Source organism: Sus scrofa, chromosome 4 (assembly GCF_054392235.1).
Source record: "Sus scrofa isolate SSC_HxYL_T2T_F1_AM1 chromosome 4, Sscrofa_HxYL_maternal_Yorkshire_Landrace_v2.0, whole genome shotgun sequence".
NCBI lineage: Eukaryota > Metazoa > Chordata > Mammalia > Artiodactyla > Suidae > Sus > Sus scrofa.
In genome coordinates, this window is record NC_139386.1 from 78,568,388 (window position 1) to 78,589,942 (window position 21,555).

Consider the following 21,555-nt stretch of genomic DNA (forward strand, 5'->3'; position numbering starts at 1 on the left):
AAGCTCTTGGAAGTTTTTAGATCTTAGTCAGTGAAGTGAAAATAAAAACATTACCGAGAGCTCAAAAATATGTTTGCCATCGCAAAATAGCTTCGAGTGGAAATTGTTTCAAGAAAGCTCCTAGTTTTATGAGGATGAAAAATGGGGAGCAGAGGATGTGAGGTCTCCTGCGATGCTTAATCATCTCCATCTAAGGCAGGTGTTAGTACCTCAGACTAACATGGTTAACAAGGCAAGGCCAAGGAAACACGGGCTCGACTTTCTTCAGCCTTATTGGAAGTCCAGTGTTCTGACTCAAACTTCTGTCTCCTGAGGGGCATAGGTTTCAAAGCAACCTCTCATTCATCCTCCACTGAAAGCTTCTCCTTGGCTGTGTACCCTGAGATTTTTCCTCCTGTCTTCCCTGGAAGTTAGCTGCGTAATAAAACCAAGGAAATTCGCTGCTCAATTTAATTCACGCACACCCAGAAGATGGTACCCTCCCCCAGCCGCACCCACTGGCACCAGTGGGAAGGACCCACACAGTGGGCACAGGGAGCAGAAGGAAGCAGCGGGCAGGGAGCCGCCGCCTGGTTCAGTCGCTCAAGATGGCTGTTCTCTTGCTCTGCGTCCAGCCCTGCCTGCCCAGCACTGCCCACCTGCACCCCATTCACAGGCTGACCTTCCTACACGCCTGCTCAGCCCAGCTGCTGCTTGTTCTATCAAAGGGGAGTGAGGAGCGAGACCCTCGCTGGTTTCCCTGGGAACTAACAAGCCCACCTGACCCATTCTCCCTATAAGAACTGGCAACCTCTTCCCGCAAGTGAAGTTTGTCTCTGCGTCCTGCTCCTGATGCCACGCACGCTGGGGTGCCCTGCGGGCTCTGCTTCAGACGGGTAAGCCCCCCTCCCTGGCCCCCTGAACCTCCGACGTCTCCCTTGGCAGATGTTGGCCTCTGTCTCCGGGCCTGAGCTGGGCAAGCAGGGCCTTGGAGGGGCAGCCAGGATGCCCGGGCCACTCCCGTGGACACTGCGATGTGGGGAAACACAGGCCAGGCGTGGAAAGGCTTGAGGAGCCATCCACTAGCACATGGGGCCCGAAGTCCGCCTCGAGAGAGCTTTGACTGGGCTGTGTATCTGAGGTTTCCCTTCATGCCTTCCCCGTGGGCAGGCACCAGATAAAGCCCTAGAATTTGCTATTCTGTGTAATACACACACACACACAGACACGGAAAACAGTAACCCCACCCCCACCGCTCCCACCGAAATGGTACTGGTGGGAATGATCCGTGCAACGAAGACAGAGGATCAGCGTGAAGAAGTCAGAGAAACCAACCCAGGAGGTGGAGGAAGAGGGAGAAGCAAGGCAGGAAAGCCCAAGACGTGGTCTCGGAGGGAGGCGAGGGGGGAGCCCTGCCTGGGAGCTGCCTCCAAAGCCACGTACGCCTGGGCCGAATTCTGAGCGTCCAGAGGGCTGAAGGCCAGACAGTGACCAGTGGACATGGCGACCTGAGGAGCATCACAGTGGAAACAATCCCAGGTGGGGTGGGTTGATGGCCACGCAGGGCAAGGAAATGGGGATGCGTGGGAGGCAGACGACCCCAGTTTTGCTAAAAATGGGGAGCTGGAGGGAGATTTGGCGATAAAGGAAACATCTTTTGAAAACTTTATGTTTGGATAAGAATGATTCCAGTGAGGGAGAAATAAGACAGGAGAGAGAAAGGATAATTACAAAGGAGAAGCCGTTGAGGAGAAAGAGAAGCCGGTCTTTGGGAACAAGTATATATACAGTTAGGAATACCAGGGGTGGGGACCCTGAGCAGGTGCTGCTAAGCTAGGGGGCTTGAAGGGAAGGGTGGGGGGACGAAGAAGTTCTCACTTCAGTCTTCCCTCCTTCTCCCCAAACACAAACTCTGGAACAGCAGAAACATCCCCATATGAGCTGTTATTCGAGAAGATGCTTCTGAGCTCATTTCTTCCCCTTCTCTCATCAAAGATGAGGCTGGGAAGTGAAAAATGGCACGAATTGGATCACTGTAAGTGCCGTGTGTCTGCTGGCTGGCAGTTAACGTCCCACGGGCCAGATGACAGAAACCTAGCCTTCCTGGTGAATACCTTTCAGAAGAGTGGCTTGAGTCCTTGAGAGAGGAACTCTTGGGTTGCAGAAGATGCAAACGCATCTCGAGGGTACCGAGAAGTCACAGCTGTAAGTCCTTCGTGAAACGCCCAACGTGTCAGGTGTTGGCTGTAACTGAATTGCTGGGCAGCCCAGAGCTTTCTCGGGCACTTTAAGCGGGTGGGGGGGGGGGTGCTGAGGTCTGCTGGGGATGAGACCCTGAGCAGTCAGGAGTGATGCTAGTGTTTGTTTAAGCCTTGGGGCTGAGGGTCTGTGGCTTTCCTAGGCCAAGGCTGAGCCTAGTTGAGAAGCAGGCTCGAAAGGTGTCTGGCTCCCTTTTGGTCAGGGAGAGGCTCTTGGTCTCCAACAGCCAGGATCACATCACTTATCACTTAATGTTTAAAAACTTGGATGCTTGTTTTCTTGCCTTATTCCATCTAAACTGCGTTATTCTGAACTTGCAACATCTATTGCAGTACTTCTCATAAAGTTGCCATATTGAACTTCTTGGCAAATTTGAGTTCATGATGTATGGGTTCATGTTTTGGCTATTGGACCACATCACAATTTCCTATAGGAAACATCTCCATCTCTTCACAGGTGTTGGTTCTGTGTAACGCATGGTCATATGAAATAGACTCAATCCCTGTCCCAGGGCACCTGTGCACCTTTATTCATTCCAAAAACATTGTAACAGTGCCCACGTGATGCAGGTCATTTTTTCCCACATACTTAGCTGAAATACACATTGACCTTAAAGCTTTAAAAACATAACCCTGCAGAAACTGGCCTGCAAGTTATGTGGTGTCAGCATATATACAACTTAGAGTTATTTAAGAATCCCTTAGAGTTCCTGTTGTGGCAGCAGATTAAGGACACGATGCTGTATCCATGAGGATGTGGGTTCAATCCCTTGTCCTTGATCAGTGGATTAACAATCTGGCGTCCCCTCAAGCTGAGGTGTAGGTCTCAGATGTGGTTAGGAGGCGGTTTTGCTGTGGCTGTGGAGTCGTCCCCAGGGGCTGCGATTTGACCCCTGCCCAGGAACTTCCATAGCCTTCAGGTGTGGCCCTAAGAAGACTCCCTCCAAGGTAAACAACAGGCTAACCTTGAGGCTATACAAAGAAACTGCCCTTCACACGCACTAGGGTAGCAATAACCAAAAAGTCAGATCCCTGTGCCGGGGGTGTGGCCTCTTTTAAAACAAAACAAAAAAAACCACATAAGCATAGCCGAGGATGTGAAGAATGTGGAATCCTCCTACACTGCTGGTAGAAATATAAAATGGTGCAGCCACTTTGGAAAACACTTGGAAGTTTCTCAGATGTCTTAAATGGAGCGGAATTGCTGAGTCATATAGTAACTTGGATATGTAGTCAACAGACATGAAAACATAGTGTCTATACGAAAACTTGGACATGAACGTTCATAGTCATATTTGTAATAACCAGATGGTGTAAACACCTGCGAAGTTCATCAGCTGCTGAATAGATGAACAGAATGGTGTATCCCTACAACGGGATGTTACTCAGCCATAAAAAAGAATTAAGAATTCTTATGTGAAGACCAGGCTGACTGCGTGGTGGGTGTTGAGCGAAAAAAACCAAGCTGAAGATGGGGGAGAAGGAAGGGTTTTATAATTACTCTCGGTGGGTAAGGAAACCACTTGGGATGCTTCCAAAGCCCTGTCTCTGCAACAAGGAAATTGTGGAGGTCTTATGCTGCGGGTTCATGCATATTCATGAGAGGGCTTGGGCAGGAGGCAGAGTCCAAACTTTAATTGATGTCATGAGGGTCAGAAAAGGTCAACATCATTATCACTGAGATTCCAGTAGATCTGGCGGTTGAGTGTGGAGGGGGGATTGAAATTCTGCAAAACCCCCTCAAGAGGGTGCTTTAGGCTAGTCTTCACCGCTGAAATGGAACTGGGGGTCTTCACAATTGATTTGTCCCCTTTGCCTATCCTTGTTTCTCTTGCCTGATATGAGAACAAAACGACAAAGTTAAGATCATTATTACTGAGACCTGCTCCAGGACAAGCCTTGAGGCCAGGCTTAGATCACAAAATGGCTTAAGCCCAAGGTGGCTTCCCTTATGTCCAGATAGCCATCCCTGGCTCCTTTCTGCCCCACCCCACCCCCAAGTCAGGGATGGCCCTTGAAAACACTGTATACTAAAAGAAGCCAGACATAAAAGGCTGGGTAATCTCGGGGTTGCATTTATATGCAATGTCCAAATAGGCCAATTCTTAGGGACAGAGTTGATTGGTGCTTGCTGGAATTGGGGGGCTTGTATGGATAACTGAAGAGTATTGGGGTGTGGGTGGGACTGGTATCTAAAGGCTAGGGGTTTCTTTAAGTCATCAACTAAAAAAAAAACCTGAAAGTTGAGAGTGAAGTTTTATTTGAGGGGAAATTGGGCCTTAAGCCTGGGAGACCACTCGAAGAGGCGACGTGGGGGTGCTGGAATCTTTGAGTTTCCCAACAAAGTGAAGGGTAGGAACAAAGTTTTACAGGTAATCAGATTTACAGAATGATTTATAGAAAACCAGTTTCTGTGGGAAGACATAAAGGTGTGGGCTTACTGGACTCACTCTTTTGATAATGCCTCTCAGCTGTGGGCCAGTCTTTGTTTCTTGCCTGAGTTCCCTCAGGGCTCGCTGGCCCACCTTTGGGAGTGCCTGTTCTCTGAGATGACAAATCTTTTTGTCCACTAACTATAGCCCAGGAGGCAGTGTTTCAGATAGCTCTGAAATACTCCCCTGGAGGAAACGGGGACTATTGTCGTAAAGGGGAAGGGGCCTGCAGCTATGCACACATTTTATGAAGTTTGCTGCTGGTTTCATGAAGGCGGCTAATAGCCGCAGACCTCAGTCATCATTGAAGGATTTAGTGTTTTTCTAGATATGAGATGCAAGAGTTGGGCTCATAAATCTTATAAAAATATCTGAAGACCTGTTCTTCCAGTTTTCCCAGAGCACAGAGTGCCTCACTCCTGGTCTCCAGGCTGAGCTCCATTCCAGGTGCGGTGGGTTGGCAGCTGCAGTGCCTCATGTTTTACTCCGTGTAGAGGCTGATGGCAAGTTCCAAACTTCAGGTGATGCAAATATTTCAGACTGCTGTGGAGCCAAAGGTCTTGTGCCTGAAGCACAGTGAGACCACTCAACTGAAATGTCAGAGTTTGGAGCAGAGAAAGATTTACTGTGGGACCAACCAAAGAGGACGGGTAGCTGGGTGACTCCTGCTCCGAAAACTCCAACTCCTGGCTGGACTTCAGGGAAGAGTTTTTAACAGGCAGAATTTGGGGTGAAGGGTGTGTGACTTTATTGTGATTGGTTGGTGTTCCAGAATCTTGTACACAGCCTGAAGTTACCACCTTCCACGTGGCCGGGGGTCCTTAACTCCTGCAGAAGAGCTCAGAGCCATGAATGTGTGTCCCTTGACCTAGAACTTTGTAGATAGACCAGTGTTTGACCCCTTTCCCTTTGTGTCTGCATTCTCTCACTACCCAGGTTAGTAACCTTTGGAATTCAGGGCAGGCCTAGGAGACTAAAGCCTTTTTCTTCAAACAAGAAACAGGAGCTGCTGAAAGGCCTCTGTGCCCAGGAAGCCCTCCACTGCCCCTCCCCCCCCACCCTCCCAACTCCTGCTGGGTTTGAGCTGCAGAGAGATGTCCACACCTGTAATGATCCTAACACCTAGTGAACGGTATGCTTTAGATAGGTGAATTGTTGGGCATGTGAGTTATATCTCACATGTTAAAAACAGTCATGTGACTAATTACCAAGAGATTCTAGACCCAAATGTTGTTCGGAGCTCCTGTGGCCGACGCATTGGCAGTTTACGGGCAAGCTTCCATCTTCAGCTGTAAAATACAGAACTGGGGCGGCGGAGGCTTCAGGGGTGAGGACTGGCCCTCCTGGGTCCCCGTGCGCCCCTCCTCCGGCCTGAGTCACGGCGCCGAGTCCCCACGCGGAGAGGATGCTGCGCTGAGCGCGGCCGACGCCGGACGCCAGGCCGCAGGCGCGCTCCCTGGGCCAGGCCGCCCGCGCCCTCCTCGCAGCGGCGCAGCCGAGCCCGCCCTCCATGGCGTTCATCCGGAAGAAGCAGCGGGAGCGGCAGCTGCAGCTGTACTCCAGGGAGAGGTGAGTGCCCAGCGCGGGGCTGGGGCTCGAGCCGGGCCGATCCCGCGGCGGAGCCGGGCAGCCACGCGGGAGCCGGCGGCTGGGCTGGCTCACCCGGAAGCGGCCGCTCGGGCCCCCGCGGGAGTGGCGGGCTGGGGTTCAGCGGGCTGGACGTTCCCGGGTTGGATCGCAGCTCCCGGCCTCGGGCGGCCCAGCGCGAACCGGCGACCACCCGTCCGCGGCGTGGCGGCTGCTGCGCGGTCACCGCGCCTTTTTACTGCCAACCTCAGCCCTAAAGCAAGTGCCCCACGGGGGCGGGAGAGCGCCTCCAGGAAGGCCCCTTTGGAGAAAAGCCACGGGCCAGCTCCCCATACGCTTTGTACTGAGCGCTGGACCTTATCCTGAGTGTACTGGAGGGGAGCTATGCTTCCTGGTCGCTGAGACCCCCGCCGTCTTTATTCCCGGCTTCCCCCCAGGACTTGGGGTCCCCCCTAGCCCTGGGCAGAGGCTAAAACGGGAGAAAGAAGTTCGGGTTCAGTTACTGATCCTCAGTCCCCAAGGAAAGTCCCTCATCTGATGCCCACCTCTGCTGTCATTGTACTTAAAGGTCTGTCTAGTGACTGAACCTGCTGGTCTTAGGGTCTGCGGCCCCAAAGGAAAGGCAGTGCGTCAGTCAGTGCTTTGTTTTGGTTGTGGGAGCCAGTAATCTCGGAGCGCGAGCTGGTCACGTTGTGTGATCAGAGGAGACCGACACAGGAGATCCTGCCGAACATGCAAGTGTAGTCTTTCAGACTTGTGTGATCCTAAAGCAGCTACACTTCTGTAGAGGTGACTGGACCCCCCGGGCAAACTTTATATCCTTTTCTAATCTCGAACGTTGGTTTCTGCCGGAATAGCCATAGTTCGACAGTTCATTTCCTGCTGTAGAGAAGAAGATATACCAAAAAAAGTATCTTGGAAAAGGCTTTCAAGAATGATTTTGGTGGCGGGATTAGCTTTTATCTACAAAAAGCCTTGTTTATTAACAATTGGACCCTAAATAAAGTAACTCACTTGTAGAAGCTGTTTGTAATGCTTGTTTCATGAGGAAAGAGCTTGAATAGTTTCTTTGTTCAATGCCACAAAACATTAAGACTTGGTATTCTGTATTAAATAGATGAATGTTCAAAGTGACATTGTAAGAACTTTGAAACTCTTGAATTGCCATCATGTTCTATGATCTAAGTGTCATTTGTAACAACTCTATGGCCTCTTTGATTTGGGAAAGCTGTTTTCTTTCCATCTGCCAATTATCTTCACTGCAGTCATTTGTGTTTAATTTGGTTTGCTTGTTCAGCTCTGCAGTTTCCCACAAATAGTAAAGTCTGCACTTGAACTTCTGCGTAGAATCTGCTTTGTTGGTCTCCATTGACAACGCACCGGGACAGGCTAGCAGCACTCGGTGGTGACTAGTTCTCAAAACCAAAATCCATATTCATCAGTTAGGAGGCAGCAACTAACTTTCTGAGCATCGGAAATCAAAAAAGGTGCCACATGTTTTATTTTTCTTTGAATCCCCCTGCTGGCTGCCCACATTCTTTGATGCTTTGCAACCTCGGGTTGGTGGACGCATCGGAATGGTGTCTATACGGCAGAGATGGAATGACAGGAATCTTTCACAATCAAGCAGAATCTTTCTGAATCTTAGAATTCTTTCTGAAAGTCAAGAATATTTTAAACCAACTTTATTGAACCCCAGATTTACTGTTGCAGCACAGATGTTTTCTAGCTTATCTCTTTGAGGCAATAAACGTCATTTAGCAAAATGATAGAGGTCACTGACTGCCCGTCTGCCCAAGAGAACTGTTACTTTCCTGGGAACTGTGTCGGAGGTCACCCAGGAACAGCCTCACCTCTTCAGAGTTGCAAGTTCATTCGTCCTGCTCACTCTGCTTGAGAGATTTTTAGATTCTACCATGATCAAATAATGACCCCAGCAAGGAACAACTTGAGGTTGGCATTTATTTCTCAATGTTAAGTTGAGGCTGGTACTCTGAGAGCAGGTGATATTTCTACAGAAGTAGAAGCATAGAGAGACTGTTGGGAGATTCTTACGTTGATGGCTTAGGTCAAGGTGGTAGCAGAAGAAATGGAGAGAACTGGGTGGATTTTAGATCTTCTTAGGTAGAATTGATAGGTCTTGGTGGGGTGGACTATGTGTGGGAGGCATAGAAAGAATCGCAGCTAGAGCTGTCATGTAAAATCCAGGATTTCCAGTTATACTTTCAGATGAACACTGAATAGTATTTTAGTATAAATATCCCGTGTGATATTTGGTACATATTCTAAACCAAAAAAAAATCTTTTTATCTGAACTTCCAGTTTAACTAGATGTCTTGTATTTTGACTTGCTAAACATAGGGCTTCAGGTTTGAACAATCATATGGTGGTATCACTTATTGGTGATGCTATAAAGAAACACTCGGGTTAATTTTCAGTATTAGAGAACCAAGAGATACTTAGCTCTTCAGATTAAGTACACCAGTATCCTGGTCAAGACTGAGACGGAAGGAACCATATTGATCTTACTGTTCTGCAATGTTCTGTGCAAGGAAGTGTTAATGAAGAAAAGTGCAAAGATTAAAAAGGCAATTCACACCACCTCCTCTAGGAGGGTTGGGAATGGCAGACGTGTGTGGTCGGTTCGCATGTGACGGCATTCTACAGGCTGCTGCAACTGAAGATATTTCTATTTTAAGATTTAGAAGTGAGCTGTTAAACATCTTCATGTCTAGCAGTGGGGCGATAGGTCTCCAGCTCGTTCTTGAGTGAACAAATTGAGATCCTTTGAGGCATGTCCCTCCTGGGAGAGTGTTTTCTCTCGTGTCATAGAACAGAGGGCCTGAGGCTTGTAAGCTGTCATTCCAAGATAAAACAATGGTCGTGAATTCTGTATTGGCTCCAGTATTACATTAATAGTTCTGCAGGCATTTCTGACTTAAACTTTGCTTCACATATTCCACGTGTGTGTAATTCTCTTGGTCATGCCGATGTTAAGTTTCTCGGCTGATGTTAAATGTCTTTTACTTAATACGTTTATTTAGTCCATTGATTCTGTATTTGTACTAAAAAGTACTGGGATGGCGAAGTGGTTTGTTTTACTCTAGTTTAATCTTTAAGACCTAATAATCCTATTCTTTTAATGTCTCTAAGGCATACCTCAGGTGTTGACAATGGAGATAAACTGCTGAGTCAGCTCTCAATTAGGAATGCTAATGTGTTGAGAAATCTACATAACTGATATAAACAAATAGGATTTATTGTTCTTACATAGAAAACTGTGAAAGAGGAAATAAGAGTTCAAGGTTTTTTGAATAACTTAGAATTTACACTGGCTTTACCCAAAATGCATGACTAACCTATCACCGTATTCCTTTGTTGCGGTCTTAAATTAACTTCTTGCAAAAGGGCTGACATTTAAGAAGACACTAGAATCTACTCATAGATGGATTTTGGGTGTTTGCTGTCTGATTTTTTTTCTAATGTGATATAAAATGGACATGGTATTTAATGAACTCATCACTTGGTTTTTCCTAAATACTGTTGTGATTTCATCTTTTACTCGTCACATATTTAACATTTCCAACTCATAGATTTTGAAAATTGCCTTGTTAAATTTTTTTCACCTGTGTTCAGTGAATAAAGTCTGTATAGTACTAATACTTTGGGAGTTCCCTTCATGGCTCAGCAGTTAACGAACCCGACTAGGATCCATTAGGACTCGGGTTCAATCCCTGGCCTTGCTCAGTGGGTTAAGGATCCAGCATTGCCAAGAGCTGTGGTGTAGGTCGAAGACAAATCTTGGATCCTTCCTGCATTGCTGTGGCTGTGGTGTAGGCCGGTGGCTGTAGCTCTGATTCCACTCCTAGTCTGGGAACCTCCATAAGCCACAGCCACACCCCTAAAAAGCAAAGGAAAAAAATATAGATACAATATTCTGTGTGTATCTGTTACATTAAGCTTGTTAACTGATTTGTTTGTTTTTTTAAAAAGGCCCCACCTGGGACATATGGAGGTTCCCATGCTAGGGGGCAAGTCTGAGCTATAGCTGCTGGCCTTCGCCACAGCGTGTAGGATCCAAGTCCCATCTGTGACCTGCAAGCCCCAACGCTAGATCCTTAACCCACTGATCGAGGCCAGGGATCGAACCTGTGCCCTCATGGATCACAGTCAGGTTTGTTACTGCTGATCCACAACAGGAACTCCTGTTTAGGTTTTTTTATTTAATGACATTTTTTGTGAGAGAGGCTTCATGATGCTAATTTCATCTTGTTTTCATCAATTTTCTGCTACTATTTTCAGGGGATGTTATTAAGTCTATTTAAGCTTAGAATTGATAGCTTCTGGAGTTCCCGTCATGGCGCAGTGGTTAACGAATCCGACTAGGAACCATGAGGTTGTGGGTTCGGTCCCTGCCCTTGCTCAGTGGGTTAACGATCCGGCGTTGCCGTGAGCTGTGGTGTAGGTTGCAGACGCGGCTCGGATCCCGCGTTGCTGTGGCTCTGGCATAGGCCGGTGGCTACAGCTCCGATTCAACCCCTGGCCTGAGAACCTCCATATGCCGTGGGAGCGGCCCAAGAAATAGCAACAACAACAACAAAAAGACCAAAAAAAAAAAAAAAATAGCTAAGAAGCAAATCAAACCTTTCATCAATGATGATTTTTTTTCTATTTTGCTATTTAGTTTTCTCTCAGTAGTTTGCATTATATAGAATTTTTTCTTTTACTTCCACCTTTTCTGTGTCCTTATATCTTAGGCATATTTCTTACATACAGCTTATAATGGACTTTTTATTTTTTAATTTTGGCTTTTTCAGGCAGTGCCTGTGTCGTATGGAAGTTCCCAGGCTAGGGGTTGAATCGGAGCTGTAGCCACCAGCCTACACCACAGCCACAGCAACTCCAGATCCAAACCCCATCTGTGGACCTACACCAGAGCTTATGGCAATGCAGGATCCTTTAACCCACTGAGTGTGACTAGGGATCAAATCAGTGTCCTCATGGATACTAGTCGGGTTTGTTACTGCTGAGCCATGATGGAAACTCCCCCAATTATTATATTTTAAATTTCTGGTTTTATTTGGGTCACTTGCAACTTCCCAGTCATTTTTTTTAAAAAGCCTGTATGTTTGTACCTTTTTGCCCCCCCCCCCTTTTTTTGGGGGGCCATGCACATGGCATGAGGAAGTTCCTGGGCCAGGGAGCAAACCTGAACCACAGCAGTGGCAGTGCTGATCCTTAGCCTACTGAGCCACCAAGGAACTCCTCTTTGTTGTTGTTGTTGTTGTTTTGCATTTTAGGAACACATTCACGGCATATGGAGGTTCCCAGGCTAAGGGGGGTCAAATCAGAGCTGCAGCTGCCAGCCTATACCACAGCCACAGCAACACGGGATCTGAGCCATGTCTGTGACCTACACCACAGTTCATGGCAACACCAGATCCTTAACCCACTGAGAGAGGCCAGGGATTGAACCCGAAACCTCATGGATCCTAGTCGGGTTTCTTAACCACTGAGCCGTGAAGGGGAACTCCTCTTTGTTGTACTTTTGACATCCTTCTGTTTCTTTAACCTTTGTAATGAGCAGATAACAAAGTAAATTCTCTGTAGCCGTTTTTACAGGTTTGATGAGCAATTTGCTGTGTGTACACTGACCTGCTCTCGGTACTTTCTTGCTTGCTTTATGATCTTTGATCGTGGCCTCCTTGGAGATATTTTTCAGAATTCTTGGAGGCCTGGGTTTACAATGTATTCTTCCAGAAAGTGTTTGCATGTCTACCTGGGGTGTTGGAGACTGATTTGTCTTGCGTTTTATTGGGCTGAATAGGTAGTGTGAGTTCTAGCCCCAAGTGTATGTATGTAAGGCAGGCTTGTGGCTTCAGGTTCTAAAGGACACTTGTTTTGGAGTTTCTGTTTTTGTGGCTCAGGGGTAATGAACCCGACTAGTATCCATGAGGATGTGGTTCGATCCCTGGCCCCACTTAGTGGGTTAAGGCTCCCACATTGCTGTGGCTGTGGTGTAGGCCAGCAGCTATAGCTCCAATTCAATACCTAGCCTGGAAACTTCCATATGCTGCGGGTGTGGCCCTAAAAAGATATAAATAAAATAAAGGACACTTGTTTTGCCCTCAGCCCAGGGCCAAGGTCCTGCTGTGTCCCTCTGGGGAAGGCAGGGTGGGTGTTTTTGTTTTCTACCCTCCAAGAGTCACTGGGGGACCCTGGCTCTCCTCCCCCCTCCCCCACCCTCCATGGTGGCCCCTCTGCTAAACTGGGAAACTGCTCCGTGTCTAAGACTTGCCCTTGCTTTTCCATCGCGTCAGCCAGTATTTAAAGTGTTTAGTAATTCAGCAATCTTAGAGGATCTGTATGGAAACTGTTTTTGGACAGCTAACCTGCCGTAATACATAATCCATTCCGTGAAGTGGAATCCCTGCTGCTTTCTTTAAGCTGAGGTTTATTTAATCTGTAAACCCACTGATTGAGAAAGGACTTTTGAGGTAATCTATATTTCCACCCTTCACTTTATAGTTGGAGGCCTGAGGAAAGTCCAATAGCCCAGATTGGGCTGCTCGAAGGTCAGAGCAGGGTTCTCGGATCCAGTCCAGGCCCTTTGCAGCCTCAGCACTGCTGCTTCCACTTTAAATCCTAGGGTGATACGTATTCTTACGGGAGCTCTGAAACTGAGTGATTCAGGAATGCTCCAGGTTTCCCTGGACATTTGAACCTTGTTACTCTGTGGTCCCTGGGCTTCGCTTCAGCCCTGCCTGGGAACTTGTTTGAAAATGCAGAATCCCAGGCTCCTTCCAGGTCTGCAGCATCAGATTCTGCCTTTTAACAGGAACGTTGGATGATTCAGGCTTGAGAAGCACTGTCATAGATAACACTAATTAAGGCTTCATCTAGATTATTATTTCTTTAAACTATCTTCCACCTTTTTTTTTTTTTTTTTTTTGGCTTTTTAGGGCCGCACTCATGGCATATGGAGGTTTCCTAGGCTAGTGGTCAATTTGGAGCTACAGCTGCTGGCCTGTGCCTCAGCTGCACCAGATCCAAGCTGCATCTGTGACCTACACCACAGCTCACAGCAATGCCAGATCCTTAACCCACTGAGCGAGGCCAGGGATCAAACCTGCAACCTCATGGTTCCTAGTGAGATTCATTTCCACTATGCCACAGTGGGAAGTTCCCCACCTTTATCTTCTTGATGGGCTAGAGAAGGCTCCATCTCTCTTAGGGCTGTGGCCCTTGGTGAGGATATGGAAGGGCTTAGGTGATACCTTTGCCATTTGTTCTCACAGGCAGTCGAGACTTAGGAACACTGGCTTCGTGGAGGGTGTCAATGAAAGGGCTCTTGACTTCTTGAAATGTCTTGGCCAGGAAATCACTGCATCTCCCATAGTCAGAGGGGAAAGTTGTTACACTGGAGGACGAGGACCTTGAAATGTTGTTCAGGGGAGGAGGGGCCAGTCATTTACCTGAGAAAACAATTGGCTCAGAGACTAGAAATAACATGTAGTCACGCAGATGTGTCTGTGCAAGTGCATAGAGCGTGGGTAATGTCAAATTGGGTGCTGAACGGGATTGATGGTGTCTTGGGTGTCACTGAAGCTTGTTAGGAGCTCAAGACTGGACTCAGTGCTGGAAGGCTGCAGACCTACTCAGATGGAAGAGCCCATTAGGAGGTGAGGCAGTGGACTCTGAATATCAGGCTCTGCATCTGCAGGGAAATCCATGAGCCAGATGGAAAAACCCGGACAGTTTGGAAAGAGGAACAGAGAAGAGAATCACGCTCACTTCTTACAGGCCACCTCAGTGGGTGGAAAAATGGCAGCTGTATACCTGATGTAGCTTGAAAACAGGACATGGCAATTCAGAACATGACCTGGCGTCACCAGTGCTTGATGAGATCAAATTACCCTTCTTGAGTTCCCTTATTGAAGTTTTAAAATATCTTAAGGCAGAGAGGTGGAGAACTTGATACGATTCTGAATATGAAAGAGATTAATTAACCACACAGCAATGATGGAGGCTTTCAGAAAAGGCAATAATATCAAGTGTTTTATTGCTGAAGCCCAAGGGGACTAAGAAGGATTCTGTCCTGCAAGGAATCTAAGGTTTTCAGAAGGCATGTATTTAAGTTTCAAGAAAGGACAGTTCTGAAAAGATGGTTGACTCAGGAAGTGTGTTAGACTGTTAAAAATGTAAGTCAAAACATCCAATCCAAATGGCCTTTGAAGTGTTACAGAAAATCAGACAAGCAAACGTGGACCGATGTACAGGTAATGTTCCTCTGAGCTTATAATTAAAAATCAATAGGGCAACAGCCAAGGACAGATTAAGAGGATGTCACAGTCCTTAAGTCATGCATCAAGAAAGTTAGCACCCTAGATGAGTGGTGGCTTTAAAAAGCTACAGATATTTTTTTAAAAAAAAGGCTTTTTTTGGAGTTCCCCTGTGGCTCAACAGGTTAAGGATCTGGCATTGCCACTGCTGTGCATGGGTTCCATCCCTGGCCTGGGAACTTCCATATAATGCAGATGCAGCCAAAAAAATTTTTTTTTCCAAAAGTTTGTCTTCGTAGCCCCCACCCCCCCGTGCCACAGCATATGGAGGCTTCCAGGTGAGGGGTTAGAATTGGAGCTGTAGCCATTGGCCTACGCCTCAGTCATGCCAGATCTGAGCTGTGTCTGTGACCTACACCACAGCTCATGGCAATGCCAGATCCTTATCCTCACTGATCAAGGCCAGGGATCGAACCTGCATCCTCATAGATGCTAGTCAGATTTGTTTCCAGTGAGCCATGATGGGAACTCCCCCCAAAAAGTTTTTGCTTTCTTTTAAATACTTCTAAAGTTGTGTTTAAAACCAGGCTGCTGCCTGGGTCCTAGCCCAGTAGTGTAAAATCGATAAGAGAAAGTGGCTCTGATTTTGTATGGTTAATGATGCCATCAGAGTGAAAGGGACAGGCTAGTCTCTCCAAAGATGGGTGCGGGTGCAAAAGGCACCTGTGTGCCGAGGTCTCCTGGCATGAACTCCTAGGAGAGTTTGAGTCTGGAACCAGGTGGCATACTTCAGTGGTCTAGGGACTTTGAACCATAACGGAAGAGCATAGTGCATACATAGGTTTAGTGCTAATTCTAGGTCAGGCAGATGATTTAAATCATTGAAAGAGGAAGTTGTCACCAGTCTCTAGAAGGAATTCATTTTGAAGTCCCTCTAATGCCGACCTTACCTCTTAGGACAGCGTTCCAACTGGTAGGTTAGGAAATGCAGTAGATTTGGTTCAGCTGAACTTTGGCAGAGAATAATTGTTTTTGTGATGTCTTAATGGCAGAATTGAGGAGAAACTGATGTTCGTAAGAGTTGGGTGGAGTAAGGTTGATTTGACTGTTCTGAGGTTGCTGTCAATGTATGACTGGGGGAGCTCTTCTGCCAGGGTCACAGGACTGTGTTCTTGGCCTTGTCTGTTCAACGTTTTCTTAACCTCACTCCTTGTTTCAGAGGCCATTTTAAGAACTTACGATGATGCCTGATTTATAAACTCTCTAGGTGTAGTGTGGGGGGGGGCAGCCTGGCTTATCCTAAGGGGAGTGTTATTCAGAGTAGAGATGCAAACAGGTGATGCCCTGTTCTCTGCCACGTGTGCATCTCGAAGGTGCCCCGCCACCCTCCCGTGTCTCCATCCTCCTCAGTCCAGGGAAGCCTGGTTCACATCTGCACCCCGGAGAAGGGATGGACTAGCGCGTCGACTGGCTCCGCTCTCTGTGTCATTGTTGAGTGGCCGTGAGTTCGGGGTCACTCTGGGGGCCGCCCGGAGCGAACTTGTTTCTTTCGTTGGTTCCGCGTTGAACAGTATGCTTTCAAGTTTAGGTGACAGCAGGATGGGGAAGCACCTGTTTTAGGAAAGTTAAATCGAGGAGGGAATCACTTTATCTCAGGAGAATGCCCCTACACCTCTGTAAAGATGGGTCTAGCTGAGGAATGCGCGGGAGCAGGGCCAAGAGTCTCCTCAAGAAATAACGCACACTCTGGTATAACACTAGTGAGTGAGATAATCAGATTATAGACGTGTTTAAGTATCTTGAAAGCGTGGAACCTTTTGCTCCATAGGATACTGAGACTTTATTGTAACAATTTTTACTTATAAAAATTTTAAAACAGGTATAACTGAACACTTCAGTGAAAAGAAAAAAGTTTCTTAATCCTTTGGCTTTGAATAGTTGGTTATATCTATATCATGTCAAAGATCCATTGATAGAAGTTTATTTCTGAGCTTTCCATTCCATTGGTCTTATGTCTGTCTTTATGCTGTGCTAATACTGTGATTGCAGTATCTTTTGAGGCTCGGAGCTGTCAGGCTTCCAGCTTTCTCTTTCTCTGTTTTGGGTATCTGATTCCATGTGGACTTTAGGATTTTTTTTTTTTTTTTTTTGCTTTTTTGGCCTTTTCTAGGGCCACTCCCACGGCATATGGAGGTTCCCAGGCTAGAGGTCTAATCAGAGCCATAGCCACCGGCCTATGCCAGAGCCACAGCCACACAGGATCCGAGCCGTGTCTGCGGCCCACACCATAGCTCACAGCAACGCCAGACCCTTAACCCACTGAGCAAGGCCAGGGATCGAACCCACAACCTCATGGTTCCTAGTCAGATTCGTTAACCACTGCGCCATGCCAGGAACTCCAACTTTAGGATTTTTTTCCTATTTCTACAATAAATGCCTAGTGAGATTTTGGTAGGGATTACATTGAACCTGTAGATCACTTTGGGTGGTATGGACATTGTAAGAATATTAAAGATAGGATTATATTTTAATAACTATATGGAAGACCTGGTTGTTTATGAAGGCTGCTTGTGTTTCACAGCAATAAAAGTATGCCTTTGTCATGTTGACAGATAGTTACTTTACTCCTAGGAGGAGGAGTGTGGAGATGGGAGGAAGGGTTGCCCAGCTCCAGCCCAAGCAAAGGGTTTCAGCTTATTAAGAGCGAAAAGTAAGGGGCAGGGTACTTAGTAAGCATCTCTCTGACTTACACCTTCTTAGAAATCATCTGCTGCATCATCAAAGGACTGTTTCTCGCAGTCCTAACCCTTGTGATTGTATTGAAATTCAGAGTAAGTATTAATCATGAGTGTTTTATGTTGAGCTCTGGCAGTTTAGCCTGTGACTAATTCTTGTTCCTGGAATTTAAAATGTAGAACAGGCCAATAAGAGTTGCCTATTGTGGGAGTTCCTGTTGTGGCTCAGTGGGTTAAGAACCCAGCTAGTGTCCATGAGGATGTGGGTTCCATCCCTGGCCTCACTCTGGGGTTAGGATCCAGCGTTGCCACGAGCTGTGGTATAGGCTGGCAGGTGCGGCTTGGATCCCACGTGGCTGTGGCCGGTGGCGGTAGCTCTGATTCAACCCCCAGTCTGGGAACCTCCATATGTCGTGGGCACAGCCCCCCCCCAAAAACTCAGAAGAAGTGTTGCCTATTATGATAAAGCTGGTTCCTGTTGTCATTCTATGGGTTTTCTTTCTGTTGATTCAATTTTAAGTGAACTGTATCTTATTTCACAGATAGAACTTCTTCCTTGTTAAGGATATAGTCTTCTGACCTTTGCTTCTGACCTTTGCATTGTCTCAGGTCCTTCCGGTTGTGTTCTGCTTGTTTGGTCTTTTTTCCTTCGTGTGAGAGGCTGGTGATCTTGGTGTCTGTTCATCTTCAGGTGTGAAGCGTGTGAGTCTGTGTCACTGTGGGCAGCCTTTCCTGCTGAGCCTCCCCGCGGGATAATGTAGGAGGTTCTTTGAAATGCTAGCATCCCTAGGTCTTTCTCTAGGGCTGTTGCGTTTTTTCCAGAAATAATCCACCAGGCTGATGCTTGGAGTGTTAGATGACTTCCTGCTTTCTGCTTAATCACCTGCTTTTCATGCCATAGCCCTGCTAGCCACCGCCTTGGGGTCTAGTTTGGAGCCTCTCATTTAATTTCTGTATTGAAATAGTGTGGGGAGAAGCAGCCGGGAGGAATCTGACCACTGGCCTCATTCAGACTTTCAGCCACACCCCAGCCCTGTCCCTGTCCTCTTGGTACGTGATGTTGGTGCCCTGCCCTCTTGGTCGTGGAGCTTCCTGGAAGTCCCGGGGCTCAGCAGGTTTTCTCCTGACTGGTACCTTCTGGGGCATCTGCTGTTCCTCCTGTGTCTGCTTGCCATTTCTCACAAATTTGATAGCTGTTTATGTCCTTCCAGTTTTTTTTTTAGTTGGTGGGTTTTGCTACTTAGAAAATACTTGTTTCCATTTCAGTGTTGTTTCTGAAGGGAGCAGAAATAAACATGTTCCTTCTGCTGTGTTTAGTCGAGATCCCTTCCTCCAGTACAGCAGAACTTCAAGACCCATTACAAGTGCCACGTGAAACGCTTTGTGAAAATGTTTCCCCGTGATGCTGGATGTGCCTGTGCCGTGGATGTTTCCTGGTCCTTACCCCCAGACGAGCAAAACAGCTGTTCTTTGCCATGTATTTGTTTCTGTGGCCATGCAACTAAATTGATACTTTTTGTGTTTAAAAAAAAAAAAAAGTTTAAAAAGGGGGGAAAAAAAACTTCTATTTTTGTTTTTAAAAGGTTAAAGCATTGAAAACTTTATTTCGGGCTCATTCAGTTCATGTAACCTATTTTTATCTTCAAAACACCCACTGTGTACAAAGCATTTAGATGGGGGAATAGCTGAAGATCTGCCTGGCAGAGGCATCTGGTCTAGTGAGAGTAGCAAGAGAAACTCACCCGACCTTGGACCGGGTGTGTGGTGGGAAAGCCAGGTGTGAAATCCTAGGAAACAAAGGATGGAAAGAAACCCCATAGGTGGGAGAGCTCTGGGCTTCGTTTGAGCAAGAGTCAGTCTCATTTCATGAAATTTGGAGTTTAAGGGAGTAGTGAACCCACCTGGTAAACAATTGATTTATGTTTTGGCATATCTGGGCACATCTCTCTGGATGAGTACCTGACACATAAGTATGTGTTGATTTAATGGTTAGAAATTTGGGAACACATGTGAAACATTCTGCTTTCTTGTATTTAAAACCTCATGTTGGTTTGTCTTTTTCCAAATTCAGGTTTTCCTTGCTCCTGCTTAACTTGGAGGAATACTACTTTGAACAGCACTCAGCTAATCATATTCAACACAAGGGCAGTCAGAGTGAAAGGTAAGGGAGTTGGTGGGGTCTCTGGACTTACTGACTTTGCTATTGGATATTTTAACTTTTTTATTTTACTTTTTTTTGTTTTTTTGTTTTTGCTATTTTAGGGCCATGCCTGTGGTATGTGGAGGTTCCCAGGCCTAGTGGTCTAATTGGAGCTACATCTGCTGGCCTACACCATAGCCACAGCAACGCTGGATCTGAGCCATGTCTACAACCTACACCACAGCTCATGGCAACACCGGATCCTTAACCCACTGAGCGAGGCCAGGGATTGAACCTGCATCCTCATGGATCCTAGTTGGGTTTGATATTGATACCCTGTCTGATATATTTAAAATGAAATGTATGATCATATAGATTTTTTCCCCTTTTGTATTGGGAAAGTAATGAGAAGAAAGGGGTTTCTGTCTTGCTGTCATAACTTCCAATTTTTTTCAAAACTAAGCGTGTACTAATTCTTAGGTGACAGGTGTCTAGTATCTTAAATCAGCTGGGTAGGACTCTGATTTTATGCCATGGATTTTCTTCTTGCATCCCTTTCGTATTTATACTTAGTCATTTGGATGATTATTGTTATAAAGTAATATTATCAGCTTGCATGGTATAAAAATCAGTCCTTTGAAGGAAACAATTTGATTTGAGCTAGAAGAGAGCAAAATCAGTCCTGTTTGTATTTTAACTACGACTTATTGTAAACAGTTCTATTTCTTTGGTCATACTTGTTGAAAGCTGTCAGCAAAAGTATCTAATGGAGAGGTTTTTTTGGGTTTAAAATGTCAACCTTGAATTAACCAACGTAAGCCTGTCTCAGCAAAAATGTATCTAGTATTCATTTCCTTTGGTGTGTCACCTAACCACTGCTACAGCTTAGAACATGATTTGATATTAGATAAACTTTTTTTTCTTTTTAGGGCTGCACCCATGGCATATTGAGGTTCCCAGGCTAGGGGGAGTCGAATCAGAGCTGTAGCTACTGACCTACACCACAGCCACGGCGATGTGTGGTCCAGGCCATGTCTTCGAACTACATCACAGCTCACAGCAACACCAGATCCTTAACCCACTGAGCAAGCTTAGGGATCGAACCCTCATCCTCAACAGCCACAATGTGGGGTTCTTAACCCACTGAGCCACAGTGGGATCTCCCTCCTTATGCTTTTTTAAGAGAAGGTATTTTGGAAGTTTCCTTGTGGCATAGCAGGTTAAAGATCAGCATTGTTACTACAGTGTCTTGGGTCACTGCTGTGGCACGGTTTACTCCCCGGCCCTAGAACTTCCGTAGGCTGCAAACAAGGCCAAGAAAAGTGTTTGGTAGCTCTGCCCTCTAAAAAGGCCTAGAGACAAGTCGGTAGCAATTGCCACCCTGAGCACCACTACCTGCTCAGAGGAATCAGGCTTTTTGGGGAGGTGCTGAGTGTGAGTTGGGTCGGGAGGTGTATGAGGTGAGTCTGGAACTTCATGTCATACTGACCAGTCAGGAAAGTATAAAACATGACCACACACAGAATGAAAAGGGCATGTGGCCACTCCGGAGATTTGGGCAAAAAATGAGACCGATCGAACATCAAAAAAGAATGAATCAAGCATTTTTCCTTCTTTCCTTGGACAGATTGTCCTTCAGGGTAACCAGATGGCAAGTAAGGAAAGCTGCTCTTAGATGACAATTCTAGGTGACAAACACAGGGTGAAGCAACTTTCAGTCCCTCATGGATGATGGGTCTGCCTCAAGGGCTGGCAGACTACAATCTCATCTGGCCTGTCCTTTGTTTTTTGTGAAGAGAGTGGTGTTGGAGCACAGCCACACCCACTTGTTGACATTTTGTGAGGTTGCTTTCCTGCTACAACAGGATCGAATGGTTGTCAGAGACCACGATGTCCACAAAGTTGAAAATATTTACTCTCTGGCTCTTTATAGAAGTTTACCAACCCGTGACCTGGACAGGAGCTTTGGTGTCTGCTAAGCCAGCAGGTGTAAAGCTGATGATTCTGTATATTCTGTATAAGGAGGGACCCCCGGGGTCTCCCCATAGGAGGGCAGCAGAGGTGCGCTGCCTCTGACATATTCTCATCAGAAAAATCAACCCAGGATCTGGTCAGGTCTTTTCACCTTAGCGATCTCGTAAA

The 21,555-nt window shown here is 46.5% G+C and overlaps 1 protein-coding gene across 24 annotated transcripts in view; it reads left to right on the forward strand.

Moving 5' to 3' along the window:
- Positions 1–804: 804 nt before the first annotated feature.
- NSMAF (neutral sphingomyelinase activation associated factor) overlaps positions 805–21,555 on the forward strand; it is a 64,021-nt gene continuing 43,270 nt past the window's right edge. For 3 of the 24 annotated variants that reach the window (XM_021089346.2, XM_021089348.2, XM_085022334.1), the window contains exons 1-2: positions 805–875; positions 19,345–19,434. In XM_021089346.2, coding sequence (XP_020945005.1) covers positions 832–875; positions 19,345–19,434 — 134 coding nt within the window. In that variant the 5' untranslated portion in view covers positions 805–831. Of the gene's footprint in view, positions 1,519–1,900; positions 2,185–5,046; positions 6,239–7,553; positions 8,210–18,840; positions 18,992–19,093; positions 19,435–21,555 lie in introns of those variants that run through there. The other 21 variants (XM_085022322.1, XM_085022336.1, XM_005663082.4 and 18 more) reach the window with 16 other exon arrangements.